Source organism: Caenorhabditis elegans, chromosome II (genome assembly GCF_000002985.6).
Source record: "Caenorhabditis elegans chromosome II".
Classification (NCBI taxonomy): Eukaryota; Metazoa; Nematoda; class Chromadorea; order Rhabditida; family Rhabditidae; genus Caenorhabditis; species Caenorhabditis elegans.
The window spans coordinates 1,520,365-1,536,195 of NC_003280.10; the positions used below are offsets into that span (position 1 = coordinate 1,520,365).

General features: G+C 30.5%; 2 protein-coding genes, 2 non-coding genes and 1 pseudogene across 6 annotated transcripts; 2 read left to right on the top strand and 3 right to left on the bottom strand.

Annotated features, from left to right (window-relative positions):
* Positions 1 to 19: 19 nt before the first annotated feature.
* On the bottom strand, positions 20 to 1,478 carry sru-41 (annotated as a pseudogene). The gene is made up of 5 exons: positions 1,035 to 1,478; positions 784 to 942; positions 349 to 452; positions 200 to 302; positions 20 to 148 (listed from the first exon to the last, which is right to left on the bottom strand). Coding segments are annotated over exons 1-5 (939 nt in total).
* A 421-nt stretch (positions 1,479 to 1,899) lies between these two features.
* Positions 1,900 to 5,234, bottom strand: Y51H7BR.7 (Protein stum homolog). The gene is made up of 4 exons (NM_061584.5): positions 4,990 to 5,234; positions 4,184 to 4,250; positions 3,322 to 3,513; positions 1,900 to 2,223 (listed from the first exon to the last, which is right to left on the bottom strand). Exons 1-4 carry the CDS (start codon positions 5,040 to 5,042, stop codon positions 2,080 to 2,082), a joined length of 456 nt encoding a protein of 151 aa, NP_493985.3. The 5' UTR covers positions 5,043 to 5,234; the 3' UTR covers positions 1,900 to 2,079.
* Positions 5,235 to 5,490: 256 nt separating this feature from the next.
* On the top strand, positions 5,491 to 5,553 carry Y51H7BR.10. Its single transcript, NR_050879.1, has one exon. It is a non-coding gene; the product is annotated as an Unclassified non-coding RNA Y51H7BR.10 (non-coding RNA).
* On the bottom strand, positions 5,491 to 5,553 carry Y51H7BR.11. The gene has a single exon (NR_050880.1). It is a non-coding gene; the product is annotated as an Unclassified non-coding RNA Y51H7BR.11 (non-coding RNA).
* A 3,439-nt stretch (positions 5,554 to 8,992) lies between these two features.
* On the top strand, positions 8,993 to 14,844 carry Y51H7BR.4 (the record flags this gene model as incomplete). Of its 2 annotated transcripts, NM_001267100.2 has the most annotated exons (7): positions 8,993 to 9,092; positions 13,149 to 13,289; positions 13,480 to 13,597; positions 13,702 to 13,807; positions 13,966 to 14,055; positions 14,367 to 14,484; positions 14,656 to 14,844. In NM_001267100.2, 5 exons carry the CDS (start codon positions 8,995 to 8,997, stop codon positions 14,022 to 14,024), a joined length of 522 nt encoding a protein of 173 aa, NP_001254029.1. In that variant the 3' UTR covers positions 14,025 to 14,055; positions 14,367 to 14,484; positions 14,656 to 14,844. The 2 variants fall into 2 exon arrangements, with proteins under 2 accessions (NP_001254029.1, NP_001254030.1); NM_001267101.4 differs by lacking the exon at positions 8,993 to 9,092 and having other exon boundaries at positions 13,150 to 13,289; positions 14,656 to 14,841.
* Positions 14,845 to 15,831: the final 987 nt, after the last annotated feature.

Below are 15,831 nucleotides of genomic sequence, written 5' to 3' on the forward strand. Positions count from 1 at the left end.
TCTAAGAATTATTTTCAATTCACTTTTTCGTAAAAACCGGATGATTCCAATAAAAATAGCATTACACGATATTTACACGGCAATCGATAAAAAGTGGGCGGAGCAAAATGACGTATCCGGTTAAGCTCGACGGGTTTAAGCTGCAGGCCTGAAAAATTCATATTTTCAATTTCAAAATTTTTTACGAAAAAAATCATACCGCTAAAATTTGTGTCATTATTAATGGTACAATAATGATAATAGTGGTTACTGTAAGAGTTCTTTCCGCAGATTTCCTTTGAGTTGTGTTGAGAGCCTGGCTTCTGGAAAAAGTGCTAATTTTTAATATTTAAAAACCGAAAAACTTACAATTTTCGAAGACGATGCACCTTGAAAATTACTATTCCACACAGAAGGACAATTAAAATTATAATTAAAGTTGAGAAAATGAGCCCACCAATTATTTGAGCTCCCTGGAAAATTTTTTTAAAATAAAAAAAAAGTTGCGTTGGGCTTTTTTTGAAATTAAAAAAAATCCAATTAAAAAATGATTTTTCACTATTTTCTATATTGCCACTCGCTAAAAAACTTTTATCCACCACTGGGGGTCGAACCTGTGACTTTTTTACCCAAAACTATTCCTCTTACCAGTTCAGCCATCGCTACATTGTTTAAAAATTCAAATCTGTCGGAAACTGGTCAATATGGGGTCCAAATTGACGAGAATTTTATGAAAAATTCGAAAAATAATGTGAAAACCCTTTGAGATTGCTGTAAAATTCGAAAATTTCTCTAAAAACCCACATTTCCAATGACAAACTCAGTTGTCAAAATAATCGCGCCATACTGAAAAGGAACGTCCAATTGCATGGCGATTGCACCATGAGTGATATGTGGATAAGCTGCTCCCATACTAAAGATCACAACAAGTATAGTCCAACCAAAAAATACATTTCGACATCTCTAAAAAAATTTCAAAATTTCAAAAAAAAATTTCGAAAAAAAAAATTTCAAAAAAAAAAAAAAAAATGTTTTTTCATAAAAAAAGAACCTACTTTCAAGTTAATTTTGCTATTAATTAAAATTACAACTCTTCCAAAACAAAACGCCACTGTAAATAACTGACAACAATAGTCCAAGCAGTAGTACAAAGCAATATAGTACCTAACAATACTGTCGCTTTTCATATTCAAAAAATAAATTGTAGCTATGGAAGTTGAGGGAATCCGAACCAGTGCAAAATCCAGTACAGTATACGCCAAATTGCATGTCTGCATTAACAAAAACGACTTATAGACATACGGATGAATTCCCTTGCGAATTTTCAAAAATCCCGCGGAAAAATTGAAAATCCACATTCTTACAGTACAATAAATTGATGGAATGGTACATAAAAATGTGAAAAAGTAGAGAAACGTCACATAATCTCGATGATATTTAAAATTTGCGTATTCCGGCTGAAAATTCACATATTCATAGGGTACAGGAGTCGGAGCCATTTCTGAGCAACTTGGCTCTGAATATTCCCATGATATATAGTAGGAGTTGTGATGGGAAAATCTTGTCGAACTTGGTGGTTTTTGAGTTTTGTTCTGGAAAAAATTAGGGAAATTTTTTGGCTTGAAAATTTGATATTTGAGAAAAAAAATTTTGAAACAAATTTTTTCAAATTTCTTTTGGGAAAATAATATTCTTATTAACAAACTAATTGACAAAACACAATAACAAAAAGATAAAAAAAAATTGTAACCGCTCTGGGGTTCGAACCCGAGACCTTTTCCCAAAGCCATCCCTCTTACCAGTTGAGCCATCGGCACCAATAAAAAATTAAAAAAATTTTCGGAATTTTTTAGAAAATTTTCTCTTGAAAATACTGACAAACTTCATATTTTCGACATTTTATTATCATAATAACAAGTAAAATTCAACTGAAAACAAAAAAAAAACATTTTCAAACATTTTTAAAAAAGTTAAAAAAAAAAGAAAGAAAATACACATAATGTTCAAAAAATACATCACTAATACGTTATTGTCATGGTAGAAATTACAGTTTTTGCCAACTAACACATTTTAACTCAAAATCTTTAATTTGATAATTTTTCACCAATTGCTGCACGGGCACCAGCTCAGGAAGTCCGCCCGGTGGTGTAAGTCGGAAATGAACCAATTTCTGGCGATTTGTATAAACATGATACCCCAAATGACACTCCAGAGAAATCCGACGAGAATAGGGAAAAGGAGAAACTGAAAAAAAAATTTCTTAAAAATTTGAAAAAAAATTGAAAAAAAAATTTTTGGATTTTTTTTTTCAAAAATTTTCAAAAACAATACCTCTCGACGCAGAATTTCACGATGATCATTTTTTGCACTTAAATCTTGATTTCACCTTTGCTCCCCACAGAGTTACAGACGTTCAAAGTTTCAGGTGAGAGACGCAGACGACTAGACAGCCTGCGCCCCTGCGTCTCTCCCCCTCGCGCGCTGTCTCCCTGCTCTCCTTTTCAAACCATTGTATCTCGGCAGTGAGGATAGCTATCAAAAATTTGTTAACTAACAAAATGTAGGAAATTTTACGATAAATAATTTGTTAGTTGACAGTTTTTTGATAGCTTAATTAATTTTCGAGTTATGACAATTTTTCTGGCGCCTTCTTCTTTTGGATTGCTCTTAACTTTAAACTACTCTATCTCTGTAGTGAAGGGGGCTACAAAAGAGTTGCCAATTAACAAAATGCTTGTAATTTTATGCTCAGTAATATTTTTAGTAAGTGGTAATTTTTAGATAGCTCTCTCGTCACAGTTTCTCCCTGAGAAAAAGTCTTCCAAAACAGAATTAGTAACCCATTTTGCAACTTTTTCTAAATCCTTCCAAAAGCTCTTGGGACACATTCTTTTTTGGAGTGCACTACGTCAAGGAACTCTACTTCCTCTTGTTCAAACATCTATTTTTATGGGAAAAAAAGCAAAGAGTTCATGAAACTACACCCTAGGGGGAAATTAAGTTACATTTGACTATTTTTTAAAGAAAAAGTGTCCTTCCCGAGTTACATATCAAAGATGTTCTGGATTTTTTGCCAAATTTTTTGAGAATCATCAAAAAAATTGCACATATTTCCCATTAGCTCAGCCTTTAGAAAATTTTTGGTAAATTGGCTGAGTAGCGACCCAGTTAACAACTATGATACGGAGATTTGTTAGCTTTAGTGGAAATTTGTCTAAATTAAAACTCAAAAATACAATTAGATTTAATAATTTTCCAGAAAATTGGAAAAAAAAAAATTCGATCATTTTTTGGCAATGTCTAAAAAAATTCAATTTTTTACCAAATGCCTGAAAGTTGTACCTGCAACATAGCCGCCAACAAATTAACCATAAAACATCTGAAAGTGGAGCTCCTCCCGGAATCCGAGCAGCAGAGCACCGACAGAGCCGCCCAAAACGTTCCGAGCCCCGGGATTAGCATATTCAAGAAGCAGCAGAGCACCGCAAGGCTCAGTGGCATAATTGGGATTTCTGCTCGGAAAAATCCGTGGTGCTGAAAGGAAAACCAAATTTTTGGTCAAAATGTTGAGAAAATTTTTTTGAAATTAACAAAAAAAAAAAAAAACTCATTTTTTTTCAAAAGTTGTACCATTCGACGCAGAATTTTACGCTGATAATTTTCTCTTTTTAAACTTTTATAGAAGCTTTGCTCTCAACAGAGATACAAGCGTTCAAAGTCAATGGTGAGAGGTGAGAGACGCAGACGACGAGACACCCTGCGTCTCTGCGTCTCTCCCCTCGCGCGCTCTCTCACCGCACTTTTTTTCAAACTAACGTATCTCTGCATTAGTAAGAGCTATCAAAAAAGTTTCAACTGACAAAATATTCAAAAATGTTCAAATTATATAGTAAAAGTTTTTTCGTTTCTCTAATTATTTTCTTTCTTGGCCAAAATCTCCAAAAAAGTTGCCAAAACCAATTTTATGGTGTTTTTTCCTATGCACCGCCCGATTTTATGACTTGTTTTTCAATGTTCTTCCAATTTTCTTCCCGATGTGCATACTAAATAGGCCCACTCAAAACAATACTCTTTTTTTGTTTCTTTTCTCTTTTTCTGGTACCAAATTGGAAATTTCAGCTACTTAAAGTTGGCATTTTCTGGTTTTTGGTGTGAAAAGTGCGGGATTTTAGACTTTTTCTTATCGAAAACTAATTTTTTTTACCTGGTACCCGAAAGCCGACGTTTTCTCGTGTTCCGTTCGCGATTGGGGCTCCTCATCGAAGTCCAAACTAAAAAAAATTATTTGAAGTTGGTGGACTAGAAAATTTTAATTCTAGGCCACCAAATTATATTGTCAAACTATTTTGTGAATATATCAATTTTGGAAAGTTACTTGGATTTTAGAAAACTAAAAAATATAGATTTTTAGGAATGTTATAGAGATTTGAAGTTGGTGGCCTAGAAACCCAAATTTTTGGATTTCTAGACCACAAACTTTATATTTATGCAAAAGTACTCTAATAAAAAATAATTGAGACTGTAAATTAATTTTTGAAAAATTAATAATGTTGATTTTAAGCCAATTTATGGCAATTTGAAGTTAGTGGCCTAGAAACCCAAGTTTTTGGGGTTTCTAGGCCACCAAATGTTTATTTTGTTATTAAATTCAAAATCAGGTTTCATTACGTACAGGGTAATTTTTGAATAAAATAAAGTAAAATTTCAGCAAAGTTATGACAATTTGAAGTTAGTGGCCTAGAAACCCAAAATTTTGGGGTTTCTAGGCCACTAAATGTTCGTTTTGTTATAAAATTCAAAATACAATTTGTTACGGACAGAATAAATTTTTAATTTTCAAAAAATATCAAGTTCCTGCAAAGTTACAGCGAGGTGGCCTAGAAACCCAAACTTTTTGAATTTTCTAGGCCATCAACTCAAAATGCTCCAAACATAATTGATATGGGGGTCATTTTGAAGCCCTCAGTGAGCCGAGTTCAAATTTTTAAGAAAATTTTAATTCTGACTCACTATTCATCATAATCCTTAACCATAGTTCCGCCAAACACGCAAGCCTGAGACATTTTGTGTCCAAAAAAAGACGACCAAAGACAAGAAAATTTCAAAAACTCTCAGGAAAAAACTGTGTCGTTTTGGTTACCCAATGCAACAAGTACACTCTCTTCACATTTCTGCGTCTCCCCGAAATCCTGGTGGCTTTCGAAAAAATCACTTTTTGCCGGGAATTTGTTTGCCCAACCATCACTACCACTCGTTCCAACTACTTGTTCGGCACAGAGATCTATGAAGTGGAGAGTTTTTGTAGATTTTTGAGTATCTTTTACACATGTTTTTGTTGTTTTATGAAAATAATATTTTTTTTGGAAATTTTTGATTTTCTCAAAAAATGATGGGTCAACATTTTTCAATTTGGTTCAATTATAAAAATTTAAAAATTCAATTTCTGAAAAACGCTCAGTTAGAGCTTTTAAATGACCCCCATATTGACTAGGTTTGGGGTATTTTGAGTTGGTGGCCTAGAAAATTTAGATTTCTAGGCCACCAATTTCAGATCGCCATAACTTGGTGGAAAATCCACATTTTAAAACGCTTTAAAAGTCAGTTTATGTATAGTAATATTTTATTTTGATATTTGGCAAAAGATATTAGGTTAGTGGCCTAGAAAACCATCTATTTGGGTTTCTAGGCCACCAACATTTATGTTGGCCAAAGCAAAGCCTAAAAATTGCTCACTGGCCTGAAAATGTCAATTGGAACATTTTTAATTTTTACAACTTTTGTTTAACAATTAAAAATTTTTTTCCGTAATCACTACCACTTTAAGTTGGTGGCCTAGAAATCCGAATTTCTAAAATTTTCTAAGCCACAAAATTTTTCATAGCTTTTTCACACATGTTGGTTTTTAAAGTACTTGAAAATATTGATTTTTCGTCTAGTTACAACAATTTGAAGTTGGTGGCCTAGAAATTCAGATTTTCTAGGCCACCAACTCAAAAATGCTCCAAAACTAGTCAATATGAGGGTCATTTTGAAGCTCTCAGTGAGCTGAGTTCATAAATTTTGTTTTCAGAAAATTTCGCATTTTTCAAAAAAAAAAAACAAAAACAAAAAACAGTTGATTTTTTCAAAAAGTGACGTGAGCCAATTTAAAACAAATTTTTCCAAGAATGAAGCCCCAAATATCTGAGTGTCCTAAAGTGCGCCTTTTTCTAATCCCGTTTTTCCTTCCCAATCGGAAAAGAAATATCAAATTTCAAAGTTTGTCTTCGCCCCGTTTTCTTCAATATTACCCTTTCGATTTTCTTCCACATTATTTAGAACTTTTTATTTTATATTTTAGAAAATTTAAAAATTGATGACTTTAGGAATTTTGTTTAGAAAAATTGCATTTAAAACATTAAAATTGGAAGAAAAAATTAAGTTTTATAATTTTTCAACCCAAAAATTAAAATTGCCACAATTTTCCTACGATTAGCTTTTACCTACAATAAAATTCGATTTTTTTTTGAAAAGTTACGTTTTTTCAAACTCCTTTAATCCACTATTTTAGGCTCCTAGGTCAATTTTGATAAATTGGCTGAGTAGCAACCCAGTTAACCATTGTGATACGGAGTCTTGTCAGTTTTTAAGGGAAAATTTTGAAATTTTCTGGAAAAATAGCTGGAAGCCTCAAGAACTGATAACATTTCTGTGGCCTTCTAAAATTTGAAAAATTTTGTCAAAAAAAAATTCAAAAGTTGAAAAAAACATTTTCAAAATTTTTGAAATTTATTTTTCTTTCAAATTTCCAATTTTTTTTTTCAAATTTTCGAACTTTTTCTCAAAAGGTCAGAAGTCAACATTTTTCCCGTTAGAACTAACAAAACTCCGTATCACAGTGGTTAACTGAGTCGCTACTCAGCCAATTTACCAAAATTTGAGCTAGAAGTCTGAAAAATCCGATTTAATGTCAAAATTCAGTGCTTCTACTTCCAATTCGACAAGAAAAACAAATTTTAAAATTTTTTAATACAGTGAAAAAAATTAATAAATTTTTTTTTTTGCTTTTTTTTCAATTTTTTCGTTCAAACCTATATTTTTAAAAAAATTTTCTGATTCAGTTGATTTTGATGTGTACATCCTAAAAATTACAGCCCGTTACCTTCATACTCCGTATCACAGTGGTTAACTGGGTCGCTACTCAGCCAACTTACCAAAAATTGAGGTAGAAGCCTAAAGAAGCTGGTGAACCTAGACTATTTTTTGAATTTAAAAAAATTAAAAAAAATTTTTTTTCATTTTTCCACCCTTCAGACCCCTCCAAACTTAAATTCAAAAATTTTGCTCCGCCAGAAATGAGCTTAAGCCTAATTACTAGAACTTTCCGCCAATTTCAGACAATTTTTTCCAGCTAAATTTGCTCATCACGTCTGAATCAGTAATGATGTTGTCGGCACGCTGAGTCTCGCATAAAAACCCAAAAAAAAACCAAAAGATAGAGAAAAATAACAAAAACAGATGGGGGAGGAACGGCTAGAAGAAAAGTGATGTTTTTTTATTTCAAACAAGCTGAAATTTAGTTTTTTCTTCCGTATTTTTCCATAGGTTCAGGATGAAAATTGAGAGGAAATTAGGTTTAGGGTTTTCTAGAACTTCTTGTTTTTCTCTGAGAAGTTCTTTTTTTGACATTTTTTTTCTAAAAATTTTTTATAGCTGTTCTGAAAATTAAAAGTAAAATTAGAAAAATATATTTGAAACTTACCAAAAAAAATTCCACTGTATATATAAGTTCTTTTTTTGAAATTTAAACGTAATTATAAATTCCAAATAAACTGTGAATTTTATTTGAAAACTAGTTCCAGCTAACTTATTTTTATAAAATTTTGGAAAAATTTTTGATTTTTTTGTCTGAAAACTTCCAATTTAAAAATAGTGTAAAAACTTACAAGAAAGTATTCAAAAAAATGTCTGAATTTTTTTGAAAATACATTTAAAAACAGTTTCAATTTGAAAAATTTGGTCCAAGTTTATAAAAATTTGAAAAAATTTATGAATTTTTAGATTGAGTTTTTAAAAATTTTTCAGAATTATTTGCCTGAAAAGTTCTTGAAATTTAATATTTTCAAAATTAAAAAAATTGTTGTGATAAATTTTTAGTTATGCATAAAAATTTTTCAAGTTTAAAGACCTGGGAAAAATTATTAAAATTAAAAAAAAAAGTTGTTTTTTTACTAATAATTATTTTCTAATACTTACAAAAATTAAACACAAAAATCTACAATTCCGAAAAGCTTAAATTTTTCTGAAATTTACCAATTCCCAAAAGCACCCTATACAATTTTTCCTGCCCAAAAAAATCCCGAAATCCTCGGAAAAAGGCAAAAAACGTCACAAAAAGGGGAGGCGGATTAAAAATATTAGATATAAAAAGAGATTAGCTTTTATTCATATAAGATCATAATTAACAATAAGAAATGAACATTGATTATGTCTGACTTATTTTACATTTTGGTATTTTTGGTATCTTATTTTCAACGAAGAAGGACACTTTTTGAAAGTTAAATTTTTAAAAATATGCTTGTTTTTCAAAAATAAAATCTACCTACCGTAAAACTCAAACTATAACTGTTTTGAAATTAAAAAACGATTTTGAAAAAATCTCAAAATTGGTTTTTTTTAAATATATATATTTTTTTCAATTTCTATTTAAAAATTGTCTCGACTACACAATTTTTATTGTAAAATTTTTTGTTTGACTTTAAGCCGATAGCTCAATTTTTGGTAAATTGGCTGAGTAGCGACCCATGCTAGTGTGATTCGGAGCTTTCTAAAACTTGGGGAAATGGAGGTTTTATGCTGAAACATTGTTATAGAAAAACTTGAATTTTTTAGTCAGAAGCTTGTTTGAAAAAATTTTTTTTTTGAAATTTTTTAAAATAAAAAAAAAATTGAAAAAAAATTTTTCTCTGAATTTTTTTTGCAATTCACCTCATATGTTTAGTGTTTTTGTGAATTTTCTTTAATTTCCATTTCCAGATGGCAAAGCCGACCCGAAACGTTTCAATGAAGCTTCTGACCCCCGGAGACACAACTGGCGGTAGTGAACTTTTGACATATGTTCCTTATAGGAAAGGGTGAGTTTTTTTTCGAGTTTTTATCTAAAATTGCATGGAAATCTGGAAAAAAATTATGATTTCATATTTATAGTCTAATATTTTGTTCAAAAACACTACAAAAATCGGAAAAAAATTGGACAAAAACCGGAAGTTTTTTGCTATTTTTTTCCACATTTTATAGGGATTTCCTATATTTTCTGTAGTTTTCTAACAAATATGCACAGTTAAAAAAAGTATATAAATTATGATAATGTGTAGATTTTTTTGGATTTTTTTGGACTTTTGAATTTTTAAAAGATTTTTTCACTAAATTTTTCGAAATAAAGTTCCAAATGTTTTCTCCAAAATTTAAACTTGAAAATTTAGCTAAGCTAACTTTTACATTTCCCAATTTTAAAATATTCTCAATGCATCTTTCAAACTTCCCAAATTCTCTCACCAAAAACCCACCAAATCCTCTTAAAAAGTGCTCCGAAAAGCAGAAAAGTAGCTGATATCTTTGAACTATTTTGTTTTATTTTTTGAAATAAGCATGCTTAACTGTTTTTTGATTAAAAAATTTCAGCCAGGACATTGACAAAACTCCGTATCACAATGTTTAACTAGTTTGCTACTCAGCTAATTTACCAGAAATTTGAGTTAAAGAGCTTTAAAAAAATCCTTTCACAACAGGGTAAAGAAAAAGCGAAAATGAAAAAAAAATTTGGAAAATTTTTTTTTCGAAATTTTTTTTTGCTCACAAAATTTTTTCTAAAATTTTTTAACTTATATTTTTTTTTTCAAAATTTCTAAAATATGACTACTAAAACATCTTTCTTTCCTATTCCCAAGGCAGCTCTCAACCCCTCCAAATTTTCTCACCAAAAACCGCCGTAAGTACAAAATCCTCTTAAAAAGTGCTCCCAACAGAAAAAAAGAGCTCATATTCTAGAACCATTTTGCATATAGTGCTTGCTGTGTGTCTATGTAACAGCCGGAAACAAGTTGCGAATTATTCAAAGAAGGGGTGTGTGTGCTCCAAAAGAGTGCTCCTCTAAGATGTGTGGGGGCCCCCGAGAGCACTTCTTCGCTTTTTCACTTTTTTCCGAAATTTTTCGCTTAGTTTGTCACTTTTTCTTCTTTTTTTGGAACCGGAAATTGCACATTTGTGAATAGGAATGTTGCAATTTTTGGACCTTTTTGTGATTTGAAATTTTGTTTCCTAAAATAAAAATACTTTTAAAAAACTCACCAGAGCTTTTTCTTGAGAATTAATTTTCTGAAAGGTTTTTCCAAGCAAATTTTTTTTTGTCAAATTCTTGAATTTCAAATTTCTTTTTTAAAATAACTATTGAACTCCACTTGTTAGTCTAAATGCTCATTTTTTGGGAAACTTGGCTGAGTAGCGACCCAGTTAACCGCTGTGATACGGAGTTTTGTTAGTTTCTGTGGAAAATGACTGAACATTTTTTGGTAACTTAAATATAAATAGATATCTATATAATTTCACAATTGAAATTTATATGTAGAACAATTGTTAAAAAAAAATTTTTTTGAAAAAATTTTCACGGAAACGAAAAAGAGTAAAAATTTTTTTCTTCAATTTTTTGATTATTTCATTAAATGTTTTAGTTTTTTAAAATTTACTACATGCACTCCAAATTTTTTAGTTCTGTTGCCCAATCCCCAAGACTTCTACAAGACTCCGTAACACACCACCCGTGAAATGGGTCGCTACTCAGCCAATTTACCGAAAATTTTTTCGGGGTGTGTTTTCGGGTGCCAAAATCATTGTATGGGGTGAGAATTCAAAAATCTGGGTAATAGGACATTTGAGACTAAAAATTAAAGTAGATTTTAAGTTATTGAAATTTGAAAAAAAGTTTCAAAAATACTATTAATTTTTAATTTTTTTTCGAAAATTTCAAAAAATTTTTACCACATTTTTATTGTTAATTTCCAGAATTTTTCTCATTTTTTTTCCAAGTTTACTCATTTTACTACATCCTTCAAAATTTTCAACCCCATAGTTCAACTCCCAAGACTTTTATAAAACTCCGTATCACTCCCCCACTCTGTGAGTCGCTACTCAGCCAATTTACCAAAAATTGAGCTAGAGGGCTGAAAAGTCGGGAAAATAGGATTTTTAATTATTTCTTTTTTGTAAAATTAATGTTAAATCATGATTTTCTTCAAAGTTTTGAAGAAATATATTTTTAAAAAAAATTTTTGAAAATTTTTACCAAATTTTTTTTTCAAAATTTTTTTTTCTGAAATTTTTGAAATTTATTTCCTAAATCAAATTTTCGACACTCAAACATCAAATTCCTCACATTTTCGCGTTTCAGGCATGTTCCCCAAACGCCTTGAAGCGTGCAACTTCTGACGACGGGATATCCGTCAAAAGTGGGTTGGTAGGGGGAGGGAGGGGGTAAGAAGAAACACACACACACACACGTATATATATACATAATAAAAAAGAATGTGGTGAAAAAAGAAATATATTGTGATATATGCATTTGACAGATTGGTTTTGCTATTTTTTTGCTAATATGAAAGAAAACCTATGGGAATTGGAGTTTTTCGTTTTAACTCACTTTTTAGATTTAGGAGAAAAATTTGAATTTTTGAGTTTGTTTCCAGTTTTTTGACAAAAAAAAATCTAGAATTTAATATATGGCATTTTTGAAATACTTGGGGTCAAAAAAATTTTTTTTTTGGAAAGTTTTTGAAAAAAAAAATTTAATTTTTGTTCCGCAATTTTTATAATTAAAAAAAAACTTAAATTCATATTTTTTTTATTGATATCTAATCCCACATTTTCAACCCCTTTCTCACGATTTTTGTGCAATTTTTGGTAAATTGTCTGAGTAGCGACCCACGGCATGATAGTGTGATACGGAGCCTTCTAAAAGTCTTGAAAATGGAGCTAGGAAGCTGAAAATTTTTCTAGTAAACTATTTAAACGTGTTCGTTCTGAAATTAATGAGTTAAATAAAAATATAAAAAAAATTTGCCTTAAAAATTAAAAAAATTCGAAGAACTATTTTTCTAAAAACGAACCATTGAATTTTGACACTTTTTATATTTAAATTTTCCCCCCTCAGAGCATGGTAGTGTCATACGGAGTGGTCCAAAAGCCTTGGAAATGGAGCTACGCGGCTGAAATTTTTTGAGTGGATGCGTAAGAGCATATTTATTCCAGAAATTTACTTTAAAAACATCTTATAAAAACAAAAATCTAGGAAAAAAAAGTTTTAAAAAAAATTTATAATTTTTTTTCCAATTTTTTTTTCAATTTTTTTTCAAATTTTCCCAAATCCTCGCCACCACCCCAAACATTTAGTAAAATCGTGTTTTTTGTCGTTCAAAATCTCATGTTTCCGTGTCACCTCATACTCCCCATCCTCGTTCCCACGTGTCAATTGCCAATCACAACAACTGTGAGGGGGTACCGAATGACAAATGTGTGTTTTTCGGGGTGTGTTTTCGGGTGCCAAAATCATTGTAAAACGAGGTTCTTAGACAAGAGTATCAGTCGTATAGATTGATCGAAAAAATATCCAAGAAAATTTGGAGAAAAAAAAAATCGAAAAAACATTTTGTGACATTTTTTTGAACTTTTTTTCTGGGTTTAAAAAAATGTTTTTTCATCTTTTCTCTCTATAACTTTTGTTTAAATCTTCATAATTAACGTTTCATTGTACCCTATAGCCTAATTTTTGGTAAATTGGCAGAGTAGCGACCCAGTTAACCACCATGATACGGAGCTTTGCCAGTTTCAGTGGGAAGTTGCTGAAACTTCATGTATTCATGTACATAGATTAACTTGATTATGCAAATTTGAAAAATTTTGGTTTGTCCATAAAATATTTTTAAAAACAAATTTTACCTACTTTTCAACATTGCCAAAAAAAATTTGCAAAAAAAATGTTTTTTTTTTAAATTTTCAAATTTCCCCAAAACTTTTCACTTGCTACCCAATTGTATTTATATTTTAATCTGAGCATTTTCAGTAAATTTTTCTCAAATTTAACTACTTGTACCCCATTCTCCAATATTTTTTCCTTAATTTTCCAAATTTTTTTCTTACAGAATGGTGTCGATGAGGACCTTAACCTGGACTTTTATTCTAATGCAGCTAGTCTTTTCGTGTGCATGTTTTATAGCTTCATTGGCGATTATAAGTGCAAAATTTAACTCAGTTTCAGTATATGAGGATAAACAATATATTAGGTAAGTTTTTGGAATTTTTGAAAAAAGTTTTTTTTTTTGGAAATCAATTTTTTTTTGGAAATTAAAAACAATTACATTTTTTACAAGTTTTTTTAAAGTAAAAATTACAGTTCTTCAAGTATGAAAAACTTTTTAAAAAAACCTACAAAGTTAAAAAAAAAAACTATTCTAATAACCTTGAAATTTCCAGCTTCGAGTGGTGGATATTCTGTGGTTTAAGCTTTTCAATGATAATCAATACTGTAGCAGCAATGTATGCACTTGCAGAGCACAATAGGTTTTTATTAATACCGCATATTTTTCTTTTGGTGAGTTAAAAAAAATCAAAAAAATCAAAAAAAAATATTTCAAAAATCAAATTTTTTTCAGAATTTTTTTCCTCAAAAAATTTCAAAATTCAATTTAATTTCAGATTTTATGCAATTCCCTTGCTTGTTATGTGTTACACTATACAATTTCAAATTTCGACTCTACAGATTTCAACTGGCATATTGGCTTAATGACTATTATATGCACAGGTTGGGCAATTTTTGAAACTTTAGATTTTAAAATTCAATTATGGAGAAAAAATAAGGATCAGTGGTAATTTTAAGCGTAGAATTCAGAAACTTACATTAAAATTGCTTTGGAATCACAAAAACTATCCAAAAAATCACCGAATAAGTCAATATTCCAGAAAGTTTCCTGCTCTCGTGTTTAGTTTTCGAAGTACGTACTCTGCGATCAATGACCTAATCATATCAAATTTCAAATTATTTGTTTATTGGTAAGTCTTAATTTATAAATTTTCCAAATTTTCTACTTAAAATGCCAGAAAACCCGGAAAAAAACTTTGGGAAATTCAAAATCTGCTGCCTAATTTTTCTCACCTTACAACTCCTGATAAGCCTGTTTATTCTACTTGGCACTGTGCCAGCTTTGATGAATTTTGATGTTAAATTTCAATATGACGCTACAAGGTTATTACAGAGTGAGGAAAATGCAAAATTTTCAAAAAAAAATTTCAAAATTTTTTTTAATTCAAAAAAAAAATTGTTTTCGAAATTTATTTTAAAATTTTAAAATTCAATTTTTCAGACCAATCCTGCTTTTGCTACTTACAATCACACTTTTCTGGTTCATCTCGTCAATTTTCGCCCTGATCTTTGTGCTTCAGGACCTAAAACGATATCTTCGATTTCATATCTATTTCAATGTGAGTTACAGTACCCCAGGCCACCAAAAAAGGAAATAATACGATAATAAAATTTTGAATTTGCAATTTGAAGTATAAATATTAACAAAAAAAAGTTTTTTAAAAGTTAAAAAAAAAATGTTTTTTTATATTTTCCTAAAACTTTTCCCAAAAACTATTTAAATATTTCAGTCTGTGATCACCCTTATATACTTCTGCAAGTTGATCATTCTTCTGGTATCCGGCGACATGGTCACATCGATTCTCTGCATTTTGTGCAATTTCGTCAACTTTTTCTCGGTTTTCTACGAGATCAAGATGGTCTCTGCTTATTGATTTTTTTCCTTGACAAAATTTCTTTGAAATGAAGTTTTTTTTCTGAAATTGTGTAAACTGCAACAAAAAAAGTTCAGCTTCAAAAACTTTCCAAAAGTATTCAGTATTTTTAAAACTTCAGATGTTCGTCTTGAAATTTGAAATTAGCGCCAAAAAATCATGTTTATTTTTTTGAAAAAAAAAGCCGACAAATAATTTAACTCAATGAAACTATTCATATTTAGACGACTCTCTACATATTCCAAGTCGCGAACAAAAAACGAAATCATGTGTTCCAATCGGTCTGAGAAGTTGCCCGCCTTTGTTTGTTTGTTTATTCGAAATTTGATAAATAGTAACAAAATGTAATACATAGAAAATCAACGGGGAAAATCGAATAACACATAAAATAAGAAAGACCCGTCAGAGTCCATCTTAAGTATGAAAAGTAAATACTATTTGACAGAAGAGGATAAATCAACGAGAAATTTAAAAGAATGAGATTTGTTGGTTTATGAGGTTCATAAACTGAGAGGGGGGAAGGAATGTTGATACATTGTGAACTATACTGTTCCAAAGGGGAACGACAATAGAAAAGAAAACTTTGGACTTTGGATTGACTAGAGAAAGGAGCATCGGCCGACGTTGAGATCTGACATGCAAGTGTACTACCGAAACTTTTTTGTGGTCTTTGGGGCATGTATTTAAATCAACGAATAAACGCCCGCCATAATTTTTTTGGACCAATTTGGGTCTAAAAATTTTGGACCAATTTGGGCCTAAAAAACTAATTCTCAAATTTCGGTACTCCACCTTTAAATTCATATGTATTAACAAATAAACTTCAACTATGAACACGTAGATTTAGCTTGAGAGCTTGCTAAAAAGTACTTGCACTCACTTTCATGAACGATAAGTCATTTGTTTAAAGAAGTGCCTAGAACATTGAAATGCAGCTAAAAAGGTCTGTGACCCACAGTGTAGTCAAACTGTTGATATGCCAGCTGGTCTACCCATATGGATTGAGGATACACCACAGCGTTCAATCGATTC